This window comes from Salvia hispanica, chromosome 3, assembly GCF_023119035.1.
Source record: "Salvia hispanica cultivar TCC Black 2014 chromosome 3, UniMelb_Shisp_WGS_1.0, whole genome shotgun sequence".
Taxonomy (NCBI): domain Eukaryota; kingdom Viridiplantae; phylum Streptophyta; class Magnoliopsida; order Lamiales; family Lamiaceae; genus Salvia; species Salvia hispanica.
Genome location: NC_062967.1, coordinates 43,811,346 through 43,836,497, shown reverse-complemented (window position 1 = coordinate 43,836,497; position 25,152 = coordinate 43,811,346). Strand labels below are relative to the sequence as shown.

At 38.2% G+C, this 25,152-nt stretch overlaps 3 protein-coding genes across 3 annotated transcripts; all 3 read left to right on the top strand.

Moving 5' to 3' along the window:
- Positions 1 to 2,762: 2,762 nt before the first annotated feature.
- Positions 2,763 to 4,943, top strand: LOC125210271 (disease resistance protein RGA2-like). The gene is made up of 3 exons (XM_048109830.1): positions 2,763 to 2,965; positions 3,231 to 3,432; positions 4,167 to 4,943. Exons 1-3 carry the CDS (start codon positions 2,763 to 2,765, stop codon positions 4,941 to 4,943), a joined length of 1,182 nt encoding a protein of 393 aa, XP_047965787.1.
- A 1,594-nt stretch (positions 4,944 to 6,537) lies between these two features.
- LOC125216818 (putative disease resistance protein RGA3) lies at positions 6,538 to 15,666 on the top strand. Its single transcript, XM_048118593.1, has 4 exons — positions 6,538 to 6,572; positions 11,711 to 13,458; positions 13,562 to 15,132; positions 15,219 to 15,666. Exon 2 carries the CDS (start codon positions 11,747 to 11,749, stop codon positions 13,202 to 13,204), a length of 1,458 nt encoding a protein of 485 aa, XP_047974550.1. The 5' UTR covers positions 6,538 to 6,572; positions 11,711 to 11,746; the 3' UTR covers positions 13,205 to 13,458; positions 13,562 to 15,132; positions 15,219 to 15,666.
- Positions 13,438 to 16,446, top strand: LOC125210270 (disease resistance protein RGA2-like). The gene is made up of 5 exons (XM_048109829.1): positions 13,438 to 14,380; positions 14,576 to 15,132; positions 15,219 to 15,300; positions 15,344 to 15,444; positions 16,141 to 16,446. The coding sequence occupies exons 1-5, from the start codon at positions 13,438 to 13,440 to the stop codon at positions 16,444 to 16,446; spliced, it is 1,989 nt and encodes a 662-aa protein (XP_047965786.1).
- Positions 16,447 to 25,152: the final 8,706 nt, after the last annotated feature.

Below are 25,152 nucleotides of genomic sequence, written 5' to 3'. Positions count from 1 at the left end.
AAACGGAAGGAGTATTTATTATGATGTCCAATTGTCCAGAATTTTTTTTATTTTCTATTTTAATGTATTCTCTATATTTATTTTTATTTTTCTCCATACTTCTAGATTATTCTTATTAAAAGAAATTATCTCACGTTTAAACAGACCTTTCATTTCTCTCAAACTTTCTAGAAGATTATTTTATTATTATAATTTTCTTTAGATCACAATGAAAACACGTGAACATAGCTATCTTTAGTTTAGTCATTTTACTAGTTTTAAGTAGGATTTAAATACTTCCATATCCTATATGTATCGTATGTATGACACCTACATACACACAAATTGATAAGCATCCTTGTATTTTATAATCCATTTCCTAAGGATTTACCCAATTGTGATGTTTGATCTAGGTATTTTGTTGAGAATTGATTTTCAACTTTATCAATAAGAGCAACCCAAAAAAAAATAAGGAAACTAAGATGAATAAGGAAGGAAATAACATTGCATAGGGTGGAAATTGGGATACATAGAAAAAAAATAACATCGGAGGCATCTGTCTCAATATAAAATGGGTGGCATCCACATACCACAAGGAACTCTTCGCCATGACACATATGGGTTGTTATCCCGATAGTTAAAAATCCATTCCGCCGCAGGGGGGTCGAATAGCATCACCGCATAGTGAAGGCGGTCTTCCTCAGGAACCAACATATGGTCAAAATAATACTCCACACGGGAGATCCAATTTGTGGCATCCGATCCATCAAAGTGTGGTGCGTGGATCTTAACCCCTTGTTGAATGTCTCTTCCCCTGTTCTGGTTGTAGTCCCGCCTAGGTGGGGGGTCCCAATATGTTGACTGACGGTCACCCCGCCGACCCCGTTGGCGAGTCTCGGGTGGATCCCAACTCGAGCGTTGTCTCTGATAAGTGAGCGCTAGACGATTATCCGAAACATATCCCCTAGGTGAGTGATGGTCCTGACGATGCCCATAAAGGTAAGTCCGAGCACCACGATGGCCTCGCCGACCTTGTCTCGGATCGCGAAAACCGTTCCTTCTGCCCCGGAGAGGCATCTCCAAAGGCAGCGGCGAAGAATCTCGATGGGCGGCATATTCCCTATCATCTGAATCAAACTCGTCATCGGGGGGGTCAGAATCCGGTGGGATTGGATTCTCCAATCCATCGATACGACCTTCCAATTGATCAAATCTGGCCATAATTTGATCTAAACCGTGCGTGAGGGGATGAGAAGCACCTTGCCGATCGCGTCGGCCTCCTTGCTGTTGCCGGCGAGACGGGCCGATCCCAAGCTCTTGTGCGTTGCCTCCAGTCAGTACAACCGGCGAATTAATTGTGTTATCAACTACTTCCATTGAGTTCGAGATGAGAAGCACCAGATGTTAAGATACCCCTGGTTCTTAACGAGAATAATCCAAACAGTAACGTGCGAAACACAAGAATCCGGCGCCTTCGAGATGAAGGTCGGCGGCCAACGAACTGAACTGACGCGGAGGAGATCTCCGTCGGCAGTGATTTAGGGTTGATGGTGTTACGCAAAATGATTGGGCAAATAATTCTTCATTAATTGATTGGAGAATTAATGGGAAGCCCTATTTATAATATCTAGGACCCTAGGGTTGGTTCGACCTAATCCTATACATCGGGAAAGAACCAACAAAGAAAACCCGACGGAGCTTATAAAACGCTCGACTCAAACAATCGTTCATAATTAAATAAAATAAGCAAAACAAATAACAACTAATATTCTAATTTAAATACTAAGCTAACTGGGGCATTTCCTCGAACAGCTTCGGCGCCTATTTGGCGACGAAGTCTTGATAACGTTCCGGAGCCTTGAGTTCCTTCCTCGGCCTAAGCTTCTTCACCATGTTCCCTCCGGTCGCGTTCTTCACCTTGCCCCTCTTTGTCGCTTCCACTTGTGGTGTCGGTGGTGTAGTAGAATCCCCTTCCTCAGTCAGAGTTGTTGCCGGGATTATTTCATCCCCTCCCTGGGATAGAGATGTCGTCGCGGTTGATGCCGTCGACGATGGTGGTGTTGTACTCGTAACACTTAAGCACTTACAACATAGCTAACAATGCATCCATGGCTAGATCTTCAAGGGAACCACAAACCTCAAAGCATATCTATACTTGATCCATGCTTGAACTAGCAATTGATGGAAATCTCATGCTTGAACTAGCAATTGATGGTAGCAAGCAACCTAAATCTAGGATTTGAATAGGAAACCCTCTTCAAGAGGAAACAAAGCTCTCAAGCATCTAATTTCATAAAAAACTAAAGAAATGAAATAACATCAAAAAGTATTTATACTAAGGGTTCAAAATGGGGAAAAGGCCCACAAAATCTATGTCTCGGATGATTCACCCGGTCGGGTGAATTGCAAGGTGCAAAACACCCGTCCGGGTGTTCCTTCTGGACCACGGAATCATTTCACCCGGGCAGGTGTTTTTCAGGTTGAAAAACACCCGCCCGGGTGTTCCTTCTGGAGCTCTCCGCCTTTTCTGCGCGTCTTCTGTAAAACAGCCATAACTCCTTCATCCGGACTCCGATTGGGATGTGCAAGATACCCACGCGAAGCTATTTCCAAGACGAACACAATGGTGGCAGTTTCATAGCTTTCAGATATCATCTCAATAGGACGATTGTCAGTTGAATCCAGCTGTAGTTGTAATTCTCAGTGCACGGCTTCCATGATCGTATCACAAATATTATATTCCTACTATATTTTCAGTACACAAAGAACTAATCCATCTATGGATGGCTCATGGCTACATTTCATCAAAAGGGAATTTACAAGTGGAAGATGTTGGGAATGAAATATGTGATGAGTTGCTTCTCAGATCACTTCTAGATGTCAATTACAAGAGTAAGATCGGAATGCATAATCTCGTTCATGATCTGGTGGAGTCAATAATGGAGAACAAGTCCCCGGAGTACAAAGTGAAAGAAATCTCGCAAGTGTATCATCTATCCTTTGGTAGATTTGATACATGAAACTGCATTGTTTCCTAAAACTTTTCAGCAAGATATGAACATTAGTTCCATCTTGGAGCTCAAAAGTTTAAGAGTATTATATACTAAAGCAATAAAAGATTTGCCTCCTTCCATTGGAAATCTTAAACATTTAAGACTCTTGAATGTATCTCATTCTGAAAATCGCACTCTCCCCAACTCATTCTGTACACTTTGGAATTTGCGAATTCTCAATTTGGATTACTGTAATAGGCTTGTGGCTTTAACAAAAAAGTTTGCATCCTTGCGTAATCTTCAAGATTTATGTTTGTGGGACTGCGAGTCGTTGTGTGATATGCCATCTACAATGAGAGTGTTAAATGGCCTGAAAACATTGAGCATGTTTATAGTGGGTCTCAAGAGAGATAACCAACTTGAGGAACTGGAATGCTTGAATATCAGTGGAAGACTTGAGGTTAGTTATTTGGAGAGAGTAAAAGATCAAATGGATGCAAAAAAAGCAAAGATTGCAGAGAAAAACATCTTCGAGAGTTGAGACTATCATGGGAAAGAAATGATCGATCCAAGACAGATCTAGAGGAGGAAGTTGATGATAAGGTGTTGGAAGCACTTGAACCTCACCCCAATCTTGAATGTCTTTGCATACAAGGCTTCAACGGCAGATATTTTCCGCATTGGATGGGAAATTCAACTCTGGAAAAAATAGTTGAGATCAACATAATTGACTGCGAAAATTGTAGGCATTTTCCTAAATTGGGAGATCTACCTCATCTTAAGAAGTTTTCCTTAAGGAATGTGAAGGTGGAGTATATTATTAAAGAAGAAGAAGTTTAAAATGTCAAGAAGAGCCTTCAAACGGCTAGTAGCAATTACCAACACATTGGTAATTTGTATTACAATAAAGAATATGGTGGTACCTAGAATAAGCAATTAATGTATTTGGTAGTACCTAGAATTAGAGGGATTTCCCATGTTGTAACACCCCTATAAAATGGGGCTTCACTGAACTCTCAATACAACAGAAAACACAAATCAAATTCCTATTCTCTACAAAGTCTTAGCCACCATGGTTCATCCTTCATACAACGCCTCTCTCGATTACCATCTTTAAGACAAAATGGACACCCCGTAAAGATACAATTCATGTCTTTGAGAATACTCTACTTAATTGATCTCCCAAATTTGAAGGGGTTCTCAAAGGAGCAAGAGAGTAAAGAAGCATTCCCAATTCTTGAAAAACTGAGGATTAAACGTTGCTTTTCATTAATATTGTCATCACTCTCATCTCTCAAAAAGTTAGAGGAACTAACGTGCAGTAGTTCAACTTTGGCTTTATTATCTGAGCAAGACATTCCCAGGGAACTATGCATCGAAATTGAGGAGAATCTGACAAGTTTTCCAATAGAAATGCTGGCAAAGTTTAGTAAGCTCCGGTCATTGACAATTAAGGACGCGAAAGAGATCTATGTGACAAGAGAAGGTCTGCAATCCTTAAAAGGGCTTACCCGTTTATTTCTACACGATTGCAAGACAATGAGATGTTTACCGGAAGGGATGTTGGGGCACCTTACTGGTCTGAATATCCTCGAAATATGGGGGTGCCCCGAATTAATAGAGCTTCCAGAAGATATTAAACATCTCCATAATCTTGGAAAGCTTATGTTATGGGATCTTCCTAAGATAACGCGCTTACCTCAAGCCTTTCAGCACCTCACTTTGCTACATCTACATGTAGATGATCTTCCGGAGCTGGAATCACTCCCAGATCAGCTACCATCACTTACTATTCTCGCTGTTAGAGATTGCCCAAAGGTTGTATCGATTCCAGCTGTGCCAAATCTTAAAGCACTAACAATCATTGGATGCCCTCAACTGGAAAAGCGCTGCCAGAGAGGAAGTGGAGAGGATTGGCACAAGATTTCCTACGTTCACCACATCTCCTTTTCTCTCTTTTCTCTAATATAGGTCAACTATATTTGTAAGAAAATCGATCATAAAAATAATTTTAGTAAATGTTCTTCAATCGACATCTTTCTTAAGTTGAAGAAGATGCACCACGAGAAATATTATGAAGACTCTGAGTAATTGTAATTCAATGTACTCTTCTTTATTTTTATTAGCATCCTTGAATTTTTTGTAATTTATCTGATAATCTCGTTGAAGAATGATTGTTTGATGTTTGAAGATGTTCAGGATCTAGTTCGGTGCCCGAAGACGTAGATGTAGAGCTAGCGAAACATATGAATGATTCGCGCATTCCCCTCTCTTTCGAGCCAATAAAGAGGTAGGCTTCTGCAGTTCAGCATGTCACTTTATTATGTTAGATAGTAAGCTAAAAATTTTCGGAGTATATTGTTGTTTCGACTAGTTAGGCCTCAGCTGTCCGATTATGTTGGTTCAGTTCTCGGTTGATGATTGATAAGTTACAAAAGTAGAAAATATCCTTATATGCCTATTTCTGCAACATATTTTCATCATTTATCTGTAGTTTCTCTGTTTATAATATGTTTAGGATGTGTAGAGAATATGCACTTTTGATGTTTATGATGTATTTTGATCTTAGCTATGATATTTGCAATTTATTAAAATTGAATAGACCCTTATAGTTTATTTATATATTTACATTGTTTGTGAGTTACTGTTTTCTGTTTTTGCTGCCTTCTTCAAAGATCATATGTTCATTTTTTGACTATATTTATTATCGTTATTTTATGGTCCTTTTTTATATCATGTTTTGATCTTGTAATTCGATTGGCCATTCTGCCAAGTTTATCTATGTGAGACTTATAAGTTTATAACCATCTTATCATTGAACAAAACCTACATTTACACTCTTTTGCAATTCTTCTATTGTTCATCTTCGAGGCTTAATATCTATGTGAGACTTAAAACTATCTAATCACTATAGTTACAAATGATGTAAACCTACCATCTAATCACTTTAAGTTTGATTCGATTGTTCATCCCGGAGGCTTAATATATATATGTGAGGCCTATAATTATATAACCACTACATATACATGTAAAATGGACATCATCTAACATTTATGTCACACTTATAACCATTTTACCACTTAACTTATAGAAATAGACCTCACCTCAAATTATGCAATTCAAAAGCTCTTCAAATGTGTTGCTCCTAACACTTAAAATCACTAGCTAAAATTTAAATGTAATTTTCATGAACTTTGTGTCTAATAACAATATTTTTGAAATTTTAATATATACGAGCCCTTATTAAAATTCTAATTTCATATTGGCTCAAAATCGAAAAAACTAAACTAAAAAGATGATTTTAGTAAGTTGGTGGTATTTGGAATTGCTGTCCTGAACCTGAATCTGTTTGGTTATGTGAAATGCATAAACTTGTGAGATGGATGATTAAGGGAGAACCAATGGCAAGTTTCTGTGTTTTTACTTAGCTTTCTTGAGGTTTTTGTATTTTATCTGACATTGGTGTTGGAGAATGATTTTTTAATGTTTGATGTTTGATGATGTTCAGGACTTCGTTAGGTACCCGAAGAGGTAGCTGTTGAGCTAGCCAGATAAATGAATGATTTGGGACTTCCTCTCCCTTACCGAGCCAATAAATAGGTATGCTTATGTCTCTTTAGCATGTTAGTTAGGCGATGGAGTTGCAACTTTTCGACTAGTGAGCTGAAATTTCGGAGTTTATTGTTGTTTGATTAGGATTCTGAAAGTGTTTTAGTTGCTTCGCGATAGATATTACTCTGTTCAATGATGTATTGCTGCCATGGTCATTGTCATCATCTTTCATTGTCGACCTTAGCTAATTGCCTTTGGCTAGTGTGACGAGAAAAGGAAAGAGCTCGAGAAAGAGCAATCAGCTAAGTCATATTAATGTTTTACATGCTGGATTCTACAAAAGGGAGTGAGGGGAGCAGGTCCCCCCCCCTGCTACTATGCTTAATGCATCCCAAATAATAGACAAAAGTGGTAAATTAAAGAATGAAATTGTATCATAGGTAGGACCCTCCTTTTGATTGACAAGTCATTTTACATCCCTCAAATAACAATGTTCCAAAGAACTAGCCATTCTTCTTCATAGCAGCATCCTCGACCGGTTCTTTTCGTCGAGTGCCTCCCATAATTTCTTGGAGGTCTCTGTGCGGACACAGAGACTAATCTCTAAGACGTTCTACACGTAACATCTTTTGATTCCAAAGTTTGCAATTCAATTCCTTGAATTTCTTGCCAGAGTTGTGGTCCTTGAGGTCGTCAGCAGTGCCATCATTGAAGTGGCGGCAGCGAATAAAGATCGTATTACGTTGTTGTTGCTGCTGCTGCTGCTGTTCTCGCCAGTTCCAACTTCAGAACGCATGGTTCATGTAAAATGGCCAAGTATTGATGATTATCACTATGTGTGATCGTGAATATCTATGTGTATGTAAGCGCCCACCCCACCTTTCACTTCGAAGGGAACGGAGGGACTTAGCCTTAAAGGCCACTCATCAAGGTGGATTCACTTTATTCGGAGTTCTAATAAGGGAGCTATGCCTTCTCAAAGTTGGGTACTTAAATTTATAATAGTTGGGTTCACAAGGTTTCCAAAATCTTTTTGGCTGCTCGGCTAGTTTCAAGGCCATGCATAAACAGGCCTATCTCGAACTTCAGGATGCCGGGGCGGGCAGGCAAGAAGCGGCAACGCCGGGTAGGAGGTATGCCCAAATGCGGCAATCTTGCAACCGATGATGGGGATGTCCGGTATGGCGGGGGAGGATGCGCCGGTATGCATCCGGGATGCGGGGTCGCGGGGGCCCGGTATCGTCCTTCCTTGATTTTTGACGGCTTCGTCTCACCGTCAACCCCGTGGGAGTTCACGGGGATGCCCGTTTCTCATTGCATGAGTTGGGGATCGATATGGGAGGCGGACACTCCGTTCCGGCCCGGGGTTGGCGCGCCGGAAGAAGAAGACCAAGGGAAGAGCAAAGGGGGTCGGCCGGGCGTGCGGCACGCGTGCGACACACGCGGAGGAAGTGGACGGAGGATGAGTTCGTGGCGTGGCAAGTCGTGGTTGTCGGTTTGCGGCGATCTGGCGGTGCGAACACGGCGGATCGTCACATGTGCAAGATTAGAGCGGCCCTCGGAGGATGCTCCCGGAAAGGACTACCGGGGGGGATGCCGGAAGGGTGGGAGCATCGGGCCCCGGTCGGCTGTTTTCGGGGTTGTACACCAAAGCCCTCATGATGACTAGTGGGGGGAGGAGGATGCGGGGAAGTGTGATGAGTTTCCGTGAAGGGGACTTATAAGGAGTTCACCTTCTAGAGATGCTATCGGTTTGAAGGACTCAGAAGTTCGGGTAGGGTGCGGCAATTTGGGGGGCCAGAAGCGAAGATTGAACTATTGGCGATTCATGAAACGGCGGATCCCCCTAAAGGGGTTGGGGGAGGCGCTCACATAAATCAATTACATAATAATTGATCATTTTGCGGGTTATTTAGACAAAATCTATTAGTAATTATCACATGTATCATGCTCATAACTAAATAAAATATGCTTTAAATTAATTGAAACTTAAAAAATGCTTTTCTACGGTTTAGCCATTATACCTCGAAGATTCTCCAAAGAATGAAGATGCTAAGCGCCTTCTCACATGAAGATCTTTTTACAAAACCGGATCAAATCAGTTCCGGTTATGTGATATCGGGTGGGTAAATCTCACGGTCCCTTAGGACTTAAATAGAAGGCAAACCCTTTTCCCCATGGAGGAGAAAAAAATTGACCCTACTAGGAGTAGAGAAGGGAAAATTTTGAAATAAAAACAAATCTATTTATTTCCTTTTTTCTCATATTTATAATAAGTCACTATTGGGCGGACGGGATTCTATGGAAGGCTTTGGATATGGGCTCCTCCAATTACTTTTACTAATTAAATTAAACCATTTAATATAAGCTTAAAATGGAATAATAACGACCCTCTGAAGTAATATTGCACTCCCCATCCCAAAATTTGAAATTATAAGTACCGGGTTTCCCAAAACTTTATATTTATTTCAGCCCTAGATAAAACATCCTTAATTAATTATTAATGCTATGGACTTAATTAATTAATATCTATTATTCCAAGAGAACTCGCAAGAAAAACTTATTTATTATTCATAGAGTAATTAAACTCCCACCAATGTCTTCTTATTTCAGTAAGGCTTAGAAATAATCGGATTGACATTGCAACCTTTCACGATAGGTAGTCTAAGCCTATCTAGGTTGTGAAATTATTATTTTCTTTGTTCAGAACTGACCGTGTTACCTTAAAGTGAACGACGCCCACAACCGGTCTACTAAAACAATGACTTAGACTTTGTTAAGTTACTTATACATTTAAATATGCAATAAACATCTATTAAATGTAAAACATAACAACATTATGACAAAAATAATATATTTATTCCTTTGGAAAATAAAATAAGAGTTTTAACGGTATTCAATCACTCGAAAGGTGATTTCTAGTATACAAACTCTAACACCCACGACCCTCCCCGGATGCCGAGGAGTTTCCGTCCCCTCTATCCTTTGCTCGTCACCCTCGCCCGGTTGGCCAAAAGCGGGCGCAACGGGCAGCGAGGGGATCCTCCCCCCTATCTCCCCAAGAGGTCATCTCGGCACCCCCCCACGCGCGTACACCTTATTCTCGCGTCAAAAAACGGAGGAACGGATGTACAAGGTCTTCCAAGAGTGGAGGGCCGCAACTGACCCCACGGAGAAGAGGTTTCTTCGCTCGATGCTCAACAACATGCAGGTGGATTTGGATGCCACGAGGGCACTGATGGGGGGCTCAGACGCGGGCTCAGATACCCCCACCGATGTGGAGGTCCCGGGTGGCGGCGGCGACGATGAGGAGTAGAGAGCGGCGGGGCTCGTGTATGGAAGCCCGTTTTTAATTCCGTAATTTGTCGTAAATTTAATTCCTTAAATGTAGTTGTTTTTGAATTATTTTTATTGCGGCTAGCCTGTGGCAGGCCTTAGGCTAGCCTATTTGAGTAAAATGATGATGTGACAGGTGGAATTTTAGTACTGATGACGTGGCAAGGAGAGAGAGTGGCTAGCCTGTAGCTGGCCTAAAGCCATTGGAGATGCTCTTATAGTTAGGATTTATAGTTAGGATCGGAAACTAGATTTCCACGAATTTGGTCTGTTTTTGGGCATATTTCAAAAATTTATCTCTCCTAATGTAAGGATCCTGTGGCATTACACAAACTAGGAAGAATACAAAACATTTCTCAAGTTGGAAGTACTCTAAAATAATTAAGGGTTCTTAAGATATTCAACTATTCAAGATAAAAAAAAAAAAAAGTTGCTCAAACCTTGGTGGAGATATAATAGATTCATGTATTATGCTATGGTAGCAAAATGAACCCAATACATCAAGTTAAGGTCAGCCCTCGCTTGTCCAAAAGTCATGGCTGTTGCAAGCTCATAAGGGACAGAAGAGACAATACCTGCATCCATCCATCTCTTAATCATCTCATCCTTAATTATTCATTCAATTTCATTTTTTATTTTCCCCCTGCATCGGATGTCGGGAACTCAATCTCTTGTGAGGCATTGCCTTCACTAGACTAGTATTGGCCACCAGCCAGCCGTATGCTTCGTGTGTTTCGAGCTCGAGCCCGTGCAGGAATCGACACCGCCAGCCCACCTATCAAGATGTTTGACCGCCTCCCAAACAATGGGAAATTTGAAATCTTTGCCGGTGTCGGATTTAAATACTCGCAAAGCCGCTCTCAGAATGTCGGCTCCACTGGCTCCGCTTTGGTATTGCTCCGCTTCCACTAATTTCTTCTACTCACTTTCTATTATATTTTTAAAAATTCATGTCAAGTTAAATGGTGTCAATTCTAAGAAGTTTTAAAATGTTGAAATGGGTGATCCGTCGTACCATTACCACACCACTTCGTGTGAGTCGTCTCTACCCCACGTAGGCACGTACCCACCCATTTTATACCAAATACTTTAATTTTTGCTTTAGAAAAATCAATACTTGCAAATACAAATTGACAAACTAAAAGACTTAAACTTCCTCAGTTACCTCCTCTCAAAAGTCAAATGGACAAATTATTAGAATCATTGGTATTGAAATTATTTGTAAACATGAAACCGTAAACAGAAATATGATCTCATATCAATTTTCTATTCTTTTCTATCGTGTGTTTCCTAATGGTGAGATAAATAGGTGACGCTGAATTAACAAAATTCAGTTCTAGGTTCTTTTTTACCTAAGTAAATTTAGGCTATTTTATATTTCATTTATATGAGTTTTTCAAAATTATATTTTTCTGAAGTAATCCAACGCTTAATCCGGATCATACATTATAAAAAAATGTATTACTATAACAAATAAATGAAATGTTATTTTACAATTTACACTCATCAAACATGTTGTCAATACATAGTTGCATATTTTTGGGCAATTGGGGTGCTATTGATGAGAGTCAACTACCACTTCCAGGATATAAACTATAGCATCACAACCATTTAACATTTCAATTATTCGTCAGCTAACATTTGAATTATTCTGGCAACCCAAGTTGGCCCAGTCCTCTACACGATTCGATACTTGCAAATACAAAATAACCAAGTAGTAAAAGACTTAGACCGGTTACATACATCCTTCACATATCTTTGGCTATCAGAAAAAGAATCGTTTGTTGTTGTTCATAATGGCAGAGGCATTTCTTCAAGTCATTCTTGATAATCTAAGCTCTCTTATCAAGGAGGAGATCGGACTGATCTTGGACATCGATGATGAGATGAAGAAGTTGTGCAGCACTTTCACCACCATCCAGGCTGTGTTGGAGGATGAAGACAAGCAAATCGAGAGCAAGTCAATTCGAAATTGGCTGCAGAAGCTCACAACTCTTGCTTATGAGATTGATGACATTTTGGATGAGTGCAACACTAATGTCTCCCAACTCAACCACTCTTATTTGAAACTCAGCCGCTACAGCCCCAAGAAAGTTCTGTATCGCCACAACATCGCAAAGAGGATGAAGCAAGTCAACGAGAAACTGGAGGCCATTGTTGCGGAGCAGGATAGGTTTCATCTACGCGAGGTGTCTGTTTACAGGCAAAGGGAAGTTGCTCTGGTGGCCTCACGTGAGACGGCTTCCCTGTTGAACGAGCCTGATAAGATTCATGGCAGGGAAGACGACAAAGACAAGATTGTGGAGATGTTGGTGAATGATGTCAAGGAGAAACAGGAGATGTCCGTTCTGACAATCATCGGTGTTGGCGGCCTTGGGAAGACCACTCTCGCTCGACTAGTCTTCAACGATCCGAAGGTGGAAGAGCACTTCGATGTGAGGATTTGGGTTTGTGTTTCTGATAACTTTGAGATGAAGACTTTGGTGAAGGCCATGATTGAATCTGCCTCGGGAAGGAGTGGAAATGCTTCAGATCTGCAACACTTGGATGCTGCAGAGCGTCGCCTTAGGGAATTGTTGAGCAAAAAAAGATATTTAATTGTGATGGATGATGTTTGGAACGACCACCAGGGTAAATGGTTTGAGCTGAGAGATGTTCTATCATGCGGCTCAACCGGTTCATCCGTTGTCGTTACCACGCGCCAGAAGAAAGTTGCTGATATCATGAGAACACTTCCATGTCATTGCCTTGAGGGGTTGTCGGATGAGCATTGTTGGGCACTGATGCGGCAGTGCGCATTCGAATCAGATGAACAGGTGTCTCTGCAGCTGGAAGTAATTGGGAAACAGATCATGAAGAAATGTGCTGGAGTGCCCCTTGCTGCTACAACGCTTGGAGGAATCCTACGGCTTAAAAGGAGAGAAGAGGAATGGATACATGTGAGAAATAGTGAGATATGGAAGTCGTCGGCAGAAGAAAGTTTGATAGTGCCAGCTTTGAGACTGAGTTATCACCATCTTCCTTTGGAACTCAGACAATGCTTTGCTTATTTTGCAGCCTTTCCTAAGGACCATTACATTGATAAGCAACGACTGATATTCCTATGGATGGCTCATGGCTACATTTCATCAAAAGGGACTCTACAAGTGGAAAACGTTGGAAATCAAATCTGTGATGAGTTGTTGCTTAGATCTCTTCTACTAACAGATGCTGAAACCAGCACGATTGGTATGCATGATCTCGTTCATGATCTGGCAGAATCAATAATGGAGAACAAAGTTCCTGAGAAAACAAATGATAGTCAAAATACTCCTGAACATCCAAAATCCATCTCACGGGATTAACACCAGAAAACCGAGGAGGAGAGTCTGGAGGAGAGTTTGACAGCAAGACGGACATGGTGGTAGAAATCAATAGGAGGATGAGAACCTAATGAAAGCACCAATTTGATAGGAATTAACGTGAGGTTAATTCCTATGGAAGAGAAATACTGAAGAAGAGGAAAACAACGTGACTTTGTAGAGATTTGGAGAGATTGGCGATTTCTCCAAGAGGGAGAAGTGAAAGGGATCTCCCAATGGCCTCAACTATCCGCGAGGTAAATTTAATACAAAGAACTGTTGTGTTTCCTAAAACTTTTCAGCAAGATATGAACATCACTTCCATCTTGGAGCTCACAAGTTTAAGAGTATTAAATGCAGTAGCAATAGAAGATTTGCCTCCTTCCATCAGCAATCTTAAACATTTGCGATTCTTGAATTTGTCCTATTCAGAAATTCGCACTCTCCCGGACTCCTTATGTACACTTTGGAATTTGCAAATTCTCAATTTGGATTACTGTGACAGGCTTGTGGCTTTACCTAAGAAGCTAACATGCTTAAGTAATCTCCAACATCTATGTTTATGGGACTGCGACTCATTGTGTGAGATGCCATCTAAAATGAGAGAGTTAAATGGCTTGAAAACATTGAGTATGTTTGTTGTCGGTGTCAAGAGAGATAACCAACTTGAGGAACTGGAATGTTTGAACCTCAGTGGAAGGCTTCAGATTAAGCCTCTGGAGAGAGTGAAACACTACATGGATGCAAAGAAAGCAAAGATTGTAGAGAAAAACAATCTTCGAGAGTTGAGATTGTCATGGGAAAGAAATGATGTATCCAAGATAAAGGCGGACGTTGATGAAATGGTTCTGGAAGCACTTGAACCACACACCAATCTTGAATCTCTTAATTTACAAGCCTTCGGGGGTAGATATCTCCCAAGTTGGATGACAAAGTCAATGCTTAGAAAAATAGTTACGATTGAAATAAGTGACTGTGAAAATATTAGGAGTTTTGCAAAACTGGGAGAGTTACCTCATCTTGAGAGGCTGTTCTTAAGGAATGTGGGGGTGGAGTATATTATTGAAGAAGAAGAAGTTGGGTGTGGACACCCAGTAAAGATACAGTTTGTAGCTCTGAATCATCTGCATTTAATTGATCTCCCAAATCTGAAGGGGCTCTCCAAGGAGCAAGAGAGTGGTAAAGAAGCATTCCCAAATTTGGAATTCTTAAATATCAACCGTTGCTCTTCATTAGTATTGCCATCACTCTCGTCCCTCAGAAAGTTGACGAAACTAGTATGTAGAAGCTCAGATTTGGCTTTATTATCTGAGCACGAAGTTCCTAGTGATCTGTCAATTGTAATTGGATAGAACCTGACATGTTTCCCAATAGAAGCGCTGAAAAAGTTCAATAAGCTGCGGCCATTGAAAATTGAAAATGCAAAAGAGATCTCTTTAACAAGTGAAGGCTCGAAAGCCTTAAAAGAGCTTACACGATTATGTCTACACAGCTGTCATCAGACAATGAGATCTTTATCAGAAGGGATGTTGGGACACCTTACTGCTTTGGAGGACCTCACCATTTGGAAGTGCCATGAATTACTAGAGTTTCTCAAAGATATTAAACATCTGCATAATCTTAAGAAACTCATGTTGTATGCTCTTCACAAGATGACGCGCTTGCCTCAAGCCTTTCAGCACCTCACTCATCTATACCTAAACGATCTTCCTGAGCTGGAATCACTCCCATATCAGCTACCATCTCTTATAGACTCGTCTTGGAAGACTACCCAAAGGTTGTATCGATTCCAGCTTGCCAAATCTGAAAGAGCTAACTGTCAGTGGATGCCCACAACTGGAAAGGCGATGCCAGAGAGGATGTGGAGAGGATTGGCACAAGATTGCCCATGTTCACAGCATCTATATTTCTCCAAAATAACTTATAAGATGGTTAGTAATTAAATTCTTCTTTACTTCTATATTTTATTAACATACAGTTACTAACTCTTACTCTAGTTTGTTTCTTTATTTTTCAGAGTGTTGGAAGAACTTCAGAAAGTTGGCATTGTGGCAAGGGGCTAAGAAAGTACAACGTCAAACGCTCAGAGTCGAATGCAAGTGCCTAAGAATTTGTGCTTGGGTGAATTTCTGTGTTTATAAGCAAAGCCTGCCACGACAGTGACCCCGCAAGCACCGGGTCCCAATGATCTTGAGAGCAGAGTCAAACCGATGAATGATTTGGGCCTTCCCCTGTCTTACCGAGTAGGCATCTGCAGTTCATTATGTCTCTTTATCATGTTAGTTAGGCGATGGAGTTGAACTTCTCGACAATTAAGCTTAGTTGCTTCGCATTACACATTATAACATCAACTTCTTCTGATGAAATGCCTAAGCTGCCCGATTATGATATTTTAGCTATCAGTTGAAGCTCCTGAGTAACAACTTCTTTGTTTATAATATGTTTAGGATGTGTAGAAAATATGCACTTTTGAGGTTTATGATGTATATATACTTCATGTTAAGTGTTTCTGATTATTTGAAGAAATTAAGTGATTTTTGTGAAGTTTTGCTGCCGTGGTATTTACTAGGAACAAACAGACAATGAAAAGGTGGTCTTAGTGAGTGGTTCGAAATGTTTAGTGGGATGAAAATGTATTAATAGACTGAAGTGCATCTTATCATCAAACCAATAAACAATTTAATCTTGATTTATGGACAAAACGTCTAATATACATCTAATTATTCCATTGCTAACTTTTGAACAATTGAACATAAGACAATGCAGGTGGCCCATTCCTCAACTTTTCACAAATTGACAATTCAATTCTTGCACATACAAAGTGACAAGACTTACACACCAATATACCATTATCCTCTCACATTCATTCAGCCTTCTCATATCTGGTTTGCATATCAGAAAAAAAAAATCCTTAATTGTGTTGTTCCGTAATGGCATAGGCATTTCTCCAACTCGTTCTTGACAAACTGATCTCTCTTATCAATCGGAATATCGGACTAATCTTGGGCGTCGATGAGGTGATGAAGATGCCCTGCAGCACTCTCACCACCATCCAAGCTGCTTTGGAAGATGCTGAAGACAAGAAAACCGAGAGCAAGGCAATTCGAAACTGTCTTCAAAAGCTCAACGCTATTCTTTACGAGGTTGATGAGCATTGTTTGGCGCTGTCGGATGAGCATTGTTGGGCGGTTCTGGAGCAGCGTGCCTTCAGTCCAGGAGAAAGGTGTCTCCACAGCTGGAAATAATTGGGTAACATAACATGAAGAAATGTTCTGGAGTGCCCCTAGCTGCTACCACTCTTGGAGGAATCCTACTGACAAACACGTTTGCATGTTTTTTAGGACTATATTTGACTCATTTTAAATGCCAATCATGCAAATTATGTTCTTAGATTGCATATGTTATACATTTGGTATTTTTGACGTGTTTGTTGACATAGAAAAAGACAGAAAAAGATGCAAAAAAGCCAAGGTGCAACAACCTTAGTACAAGCCGAGTTTCCCGGTAGTGTTGAAGTCCAATCAGTGATTAATGCATACCATTCTCTTCACCTTCAGAAGAGCTTCGCGTGGATATCTTGCACTTCTCAATCGGAGTTCTGTGGAGAAAGTTATGACTATTCTACGAACATTGCGTAGTGCAGTCAAAGCTTGCGGAAATTAGGTGGAAATTCAGGGAAGAAAATAAATTGTTGCCCAAATCTCTACCATTTATTGTATAGCACGAAAATTATATAAAATAAACCTTCTTCCCACCTATAAATACCTTTTAACCTAATTCATCATTCTTCATCTCAGAGCCTCCAACCTTTGCCCTCTCTACATATTCTTTCATCCCATATTCCACATACAATTCATCCATCTTCTATTGGAGCGGAGCTCTGCAGATCCAGGCAAGAGAAAACTGAAGATTGAAGATTCAACTTTGGGTTTTATCAATTTCTTTCATGTCTTGTACTTTTATTGATTTTACTACTTGTCTATGAATAGTTAAATATTGATTTTACTACTTGTCTATGAATAGTTAAACATCCTTTGTAGTTTTTTTTGTGAACACTATTATGAATATGTTTTGATTTGTTGAATTGAACATTTTCCTAGCTCTTGTGATTGTTTTGCTTGTTCTTGTGCTTTTATTGTTCTTTTGTCTGGTACAACACATAGGTTTAACTGCACTTGAGAGAGAGGATCCTTTGTGAGGCCTTGAGTCTTAGGAACTTCAGGAGTTAGAATCTAATCTATTGGAAGGAGACTTTGATAGTTAGAGTCTAATCTCTGGATAGGCGAGAGAGGGCTTATCTGATTATCGCGACTTTTCTAATAATCCTAGAGACACATAAAGTTAAAAGTTAAAAGTTCAGTGAGATTAATCATCACTAGTCTTAGTAGTTGGATCCTAAAACTATACTTCTTTAGCCTGTTTTGTATTATTTAATTTTCTATTTTTGTTTATTTATTTCTGTGTAGCTTATGAAACTAAAACCAAAAACTTTGTGTCTCTAGATAGTATATGACGCTTAGTATATGATAGCCAGTTGCAATCTTATTCCCTGCGTTCGATATCTCGGTACTGACCTTTAGCTATACTAGATCTACCTTGTAAACTTGCAGGTATTTTTATTGCTAATAAATAGTGCATCACCTACGCTTCAAAAGGACGGAAGAGGAATGGATACATGTAAGAGGCAATGAGATATGGAAGTTGTCGGTGGAAGAGAGTTTGATGATGTTAGCTTTAAAATTGAGTTATCATCATCTTCCGCTAGAACTCCGACAATGCTTTTGCTTATTTTGTCGCCTTTCCTAAGGACAAGTACATTCAAAAGGAAGAACTGATCCTTCTTTGGATGGCTCATGGCTACATTTCATCAAAGGGGACTCTACAAGTGGAAGATGTTGGAAATCAAATATGTAACGAGCTACTACTCCAATCTCTTCTACAGACCAATGTGTTACACACGAACAAGATTGGTATGCAATCTCTTCTAAAAACCAATGTGTTGCACACGAACAAGATTGGTATGCATGATCTCGTTCATGATCTAGCAGAATCAATAATGGAGAACAAAGTTCCTGGAGTACAAAGTGAAAGAAATCTCGTAACTATGTCAGCTATCCGACTTTGCTTGAATTATCAAACCTCCTCTCACGATTATATGTAGCAAGTCAATAGATCATCACAGAATGTATCACTCAGACGTGAAGCAATTATTCAACACTTAAAATAAAAGCGAGTAATGAACAAAACAGATATTAAATAAATAAAAACTGTTTAACCAAAGTCGTTACTAGCACATCCATAGAATTCTATGAATTTAGTTACACATTAAGTAATAATCTAAAGACATAGCTTTTAGGGAAATCAAAGAAAATATCAAGTTTAAAGCAACTAAAAACCCAAAGGTAGTATCCTTGTAGCCTTGATCTTCTCTTGAATCCTTCTTCAAAAACCTTGCACTTGATGAACCAAGTAGAACTCTCAAATATTATACTCTGGAATTATGCAACAAAAAGAAGATCCTTGTTGGTGAGGTTTGAAGGGATATTTATAGCCTCAATTTCTTGTACCACAATTATTACAAATATTCAGCACAGTATGCTAAATTTTGGAGAGAAAGTAAGTCAAATTTGTGCGCCGCGTTTTTCCAGAGGGCCGTTGCACCTTGACCATCGGTCGTTGTGTGATGTCCCGTAGCTTCTGTCTCTTGATCAGTGGTCGCTGCACTTTGTTTCAGCGGTCACTGGCAATTATCTCGTAGCTACTGGATTTCTTGGAGCGGTTGTCGCGCACACCCCAGCGGTCGTTGGGTGTGTTCTTCTTTTCAACACAACTTTCCCGGAGCGGATCGCTATCTGTTCAGCGGTCGTTAGTGGCTAGCAGTCGCTGGCTGTGTTGCAGCAGACCGCTAGCCCTATTAAAAGCTCCAGATTTCCAACTTCAACTTTTAGCTATCTTTTTAGGCTCTAATTTGCACATTTCTCACAAAACATATAAAAATACCAAAATAGATAAAATGTGCAAATAATGAACATGAAATGTAACTTTGACAATCAAAACGGACCAAATAATGGCCTTAAAATAATGCAAAATCTGAGCGTATCACCTATCGCCTTGCCCATTTTTAGGACAGTCTGGCTTCCAATGCCTCTTCTCTCCACACTTGAAGCACTTTTCAGTTTGCTTCTTGTTCACCTTCTTCTTTCTCTTTCCTTCGCAAGACTTAGAGCCAGAGGAACCGAACATAGATGCCTTAGCTTGAATCATTAATTCCTCTACTAACTAATGTTCATCCAACAGTTTAACAATGATATAATTCCTTTTGTTCATCTCAGAGTTGAGTTTGAACTGCTGAAAGCTAGGAAGTAGTAATTTTAGACTCAATATCGATCGTCCCTCCCAAAATTTCAATTTGATTAAGGTGGCCCATCATCTTAAGGACATGATCTCTCACAGATGCGCTCTCCTTCCGAAAGGCTTGAGACTTAACTGCTCGATTATGTGTAATAAAGAGATTCGCATAATCACAGAAGTGGTAGCCATGGCAGAATGCTGATGCTTTAGTACTGAAGACATAGATGCCAACATATAATACTTAACCATCTCATTCGCCTTATGCCACTTCCTATGCACCTCGCGTATAGCCGCCGATGCATTTGCAGCAAGAACAAATGGATTTTCATTGTCGGTTTTGAGGACTGGGCAAGTCATCCCGGGCCTATAGATTCGACACCCCTACTATCAAATAATTTTCTATCTACATTTAGACAATGTTTGTCAGGTGAAACCATTTCTTAGGAATTCAAAAAGGTTCTGAGATGGGGCATCAATGTGCCTTCTGGAGGATCCATCTATACGGCGTATGATCGCAGATGTCATGGTTGCGTTGTCTTGTCTACCAATGGCTCCACCTGAGTCGCTTGTCCCGACTCATCTTGTTCCTATGTTATCAACAAAAGTTTTTTATACGGATTATTTGTAACAATACGCAGAGGCCTAAACTTATATAAAAAAACGAAGAGATATAAATTTCAACCAGTGTTAGGAGCGTTGACTGCAACAAGTTTGATATTGTCCGCTTTGGGTCATGCCGCACGAATTTGTTTTTGGGTCACCCAAAAAGCCTCAAACTGATTGGGGTTGAGCAGGAATTATATACACCTTTCAACTTCCCTCAAACACTCGATGTGGGATAGGTTCCACTACTGTCATATAGTTGCAACACCTCTCAGGCACAAGTGTGAGGCCTTGGGAGGTGGGCTTATGACAAGCAGTGGGTTAGGCCCTCCCCCTAGCGGGTCACTGTATACCCTAATTGAACACTCCTCACAATACTGTCGGACCAGGATGTGTGGGGCCCTTAAGGTTGGGTTTCAACCTTTTTTGTATGATATAAACCAAACTAACGAAATAATTGTAAAAATTTAGAAATAAATCTCTGTTGTTCATAAACATAAATTTAAGATTTGCACTACATATGTCTATCCATAAAACACCATTAGACATACACCTTCAAATATCAGCCCGTTTTCTCTGCGATGACTCTCCATTTCCTAAAAAAAAGTTATATATTTAGACTAGTATGAGTGGGAAAGGTAAAATGAGAACCTTCAAAATTGAAAATGGTAATATAGATTGCACTAATATATAATTATCTGCGCAAATGCGCACGATGCGTATAAAGTATATACACTGATTTGCACCAGAGTACATAAAATATTTGCACTGCAATAATTTTTGCATTAATATTCTCACGTTTATAGTTAATCAAACCTAAAGTACATGTAAAATAGACTATAGCAGCATCAAATCTATCTACAAAGAGATTGATAAAAAATAAAGAAAATTACCATTTCCATATGTTGCATTGAAGATGCGTAAATGTGGATCTATAGGAAGATGGGCATCTTTGTACCTCTCATCATACAATGTGTACCTGAAATTTTCATATACGATTTATTATTAATTTAAGAGAAGGATTTAATATGGAAACTGTGCAAGTAAATTTAGAAATATAAATTTTAAATACCTTTCCCCATTGTAGCTGCTTGAACTGTATCTCTGAAGACCTCCCCCAGATGAATTCCAACTCTGATTGTTTTGAGTTATATCATCATTGCAAGCCACTTTCCTCTGCAAAATAAGTAGAAGAGGAACATGAGCACTCCACTTAATTTTATTGATAGTTATTATTTTCCATGTAAATAATATGTACTATAAAATTCATACCTTCAATGATGATGTTGAGGGGCCGATGGAACTACTTGGATTGACAATGCCTTGATCGAAGGCATTGTTTTGCACTTGTGCAGCATAAGTATCTTGAGATGCCACACCATTTAATGCACCACACATCGATCCTTCTAACGGTATCTATTCAAGGAAATGAACTAGTTACTAAATACTTCATCTGTTCTGCAATAGTAGTGTCACTTATTTTGAAAAAAGGATGATAAATAGTTAAAGTGAATAAAGATAAAAGTAATAGAGAGAATAATATAGAGAATACTCTTATCTACATTATTATTTTTATTTTACTTTACTCTTTTTCCAATTAAACTATTTATTACTTTCTTCGTCCCATAAAAATATACACTCTTTCCTTTTTAGTCTGTTCCACGAGAACATGCACTTTCTAATTTTGGAAATCATCTTCTCTCTTATGAGGTGTGACTCATTTTTCACTAACAATACTTTAACTACTTTTTCTCTTTATCTCTTTCTTAATTTACCAATTATGCATTAAAACTTGTGTCTAACCCAAAGTGTATATTCTTATGGAAAAAAGCGAGTATCATTTTCTCAAAACGAACGTAGAAAATAAAATAATACTTAGTACTTTACTATTGTGGAATGGACGGAATAACGTACACTTTTCCCAACTAGCAAATGATTGCATATAATACAATTAATGGAGAGTTAATCGATAAATAATCATTGACTTTTACCCATTCTGCAAAACACAATTTAAAAAAAAAATCACATTTTGTAGATAGTGGTATTTTACCTCGTGTGTTGATGTTGCAGGGCCTTTTCTATTATCGGAGCTGCCAATGCGTGGATCAAAGGCATTGGGTGTGCTCAATGGATATGGAAGGGCATGAGAACTCATTGACCTAAATTCAAGGTATTTAAATCAATCACTAGTTGAAGTTTAATGGCACCATAATCATAATATAGAACATGGACTTAATTATGAATTATATTATGCACATATATCACTTATATTATTTTGTTTCGCACAAGAACATTACCTTACTGAATTTAAATTCTCAAATGCCATATCAATGGATTCAGTTAGAAATGTCGAATAAACATTGTGTCGGTTGGCACCAAGAGAGGCATCAACACTCGACCTTTCAAACGGTACCTATCATAAATACATACATTTTATTTAGAATATCACATATAGACGGGCAGCCAAAATAAAATTCTTCGTTATTCTACTAATTAAACAATTATACCCTTGATCTCCGAGTTACAATTATCATAAAAATAATGGGCAATTATATATATACGTATGTCTTACCAATGTTTGTAAGGATTGAATATGCAGCCCTCCATTTGTAGACGGTAGGTTATATATCATCGCATCATAATATGTGTTGTCATCAGGTATCATTGCATTATTGCTCTGAACACTGTTATAAAATGAAACCAATAGAGTCAATTAACTGTTCCAAAAGTTATAAATTTTGATTAGTTTTAAAATTATAGTGATTATGCATTTACTATGGTTGAAAATTAAAAACAACTAAAACCGTTGTGGTTTAAGATAATAAAACCCAAAATAAAGCACAATTTAAAAAAAAATTACCTCTAATTAAAAAAAATATATATCCTTAAATATAAATATAACCAAATAAAAAAAATTAACTATTAGAATCAAAATAGTACTTACAACTGCTGATCGTGCGATTTTAAATTACCAAAGGATGCAGAAGGCTCCACATTTGCGCCATGAAATTGTGACAGCATTTCCCCCTTACAATAATTGAATATGATGCTTAATATTTATTCATGGATAAAAAATACTACATGCATAAACATAATTAAGCTACATTATCATTGTGAAATAAAAGGATCAAGAAAAGCTCACCTGCAACAGAATTCTTGAAAATTGCGTCTGATTGCTTTGTGAAAAAGTTAGTGCACTTGTTTCGGGGATAATGCTACAGTTTAATTACTTTAGTATTTAGACGTATGGATAATAGTATATGCTTTACATATTTAAAAATTTAAATCACGACTAATTATTAAGTTATATTGATGCTATTAATAGTTACCTGTGTGTTGCTTCCTTTTCAGCTGGGAAAGCTTGGGAAGAAGAATCCACAATAGCACGCATTTCATCACTAAGCATTTCATTGGAATTTGATAGAGATTTTGGTGTGGATGATCCCTGCTCCATTATTTCTGAAATATTTTACGTACTTACACATTACAAATTATTAAAATATTCAAGATCCGAATTATAAGAATAACTGATTAAAAATAAATATTTAAATATTCTAATGTATATAATAATAAACAAACATTTTAGAAACAAACATCACTAGTAATTGCTATTTGGTACTAATATATATATAAAACTTTGTTACAAATAATTATATGCACGACGAGATTCACGACGATAATATATTTTATGAAAAAATGTGAGAAATTTTCAATAAATCCTACAACAATTTTTTTCATTTTTCAGGAAAAATGGACTCTTATGGAGTTATGTATTTATTAATATTATAGTTGGATCTACAAACCTTATGTTTTTAAATTAGATATGAAATCTTACTAAACACATGTAAACAAAACTGAGAATAATTCATCAAATTACTACACGACAACACCAAAATATAACAAACATTTATAAATAGACATGCTCGAAGTTATTATTCTTCGTAACTACTAAACAATTAATAATGGATCAACGAAAGGTTTAAAATATGAGTAGTGATAAACGTACATAAATTCTACGTACATAACTGGATATTTTAGATATTTCATCTATTAAAGAAACGACAAAAACTTATCAAAATTACTACACGACAACAAATTATGATAAAACCCAACAAATTAAAATGCACAAAATCATTACACTTGGTCTGCATAAAATTTAAAACGTGCATCTATGATCTCATATAAAGTTAACATGAATCATCAACAAGAAGCAAGGTGAAATTAACCAATACCTTTGTAAGCAACTTAATGTAGATTTTAAACACTTCAAATCTGCAAAAGAGTTAAGGAATTTAACCACAAAACAAGAACATATATAAATGACGACTACTTTGCACTAGAGTGCAAGAGAATGGATTCGAATTTACTTGAATTCACAAAAGCAGTCTTCACTTTTTCACTATATAATGAATTCTCAAATACTTTTATTTTAATGATTCTTTTATAGAGGTTCTGTGACAAAGGGATTAGGTAAATAGTCAACTTGTCATGGACATTTGCCAAAGCATTTAATGCGTGGGATTTGGAATTTAAAGTTTATACCTGTAAAATTAAAATTGTAAATGTGTACTTATCTGTATGACTCTGACCAATTACCTTGTACCGTTGTGGATTAACGTAATTTAAGTCATTTTCAAAATATTTGAAATATTTTCGGCTCTAGTTTCCGTTTCTCCAACCATTTACACTAAACCCAAACTTATTTTAGTGTAAATGTCACGCCAAATATGATTTTACTTCAATCATTTACACTAAACTCAAACTTAAAAGAATATTCTCTCTATTATGCTCTTTTTACTCACAAAATTTGAAAAAAATTTGGGTTTGAGTTTAATGTAAACCTAAAGATAGATATTTTTTTCTCAAAAACTAAAAATGAGATTGGTTTTTGAGTACTATTGGAGTTAAATACCTATTCCATTTTAAGTTTTAGTGTACCCTTGAAAATGATGTAATACAGTTATCACATCCCCATCATTAAACATATATATGCCCAT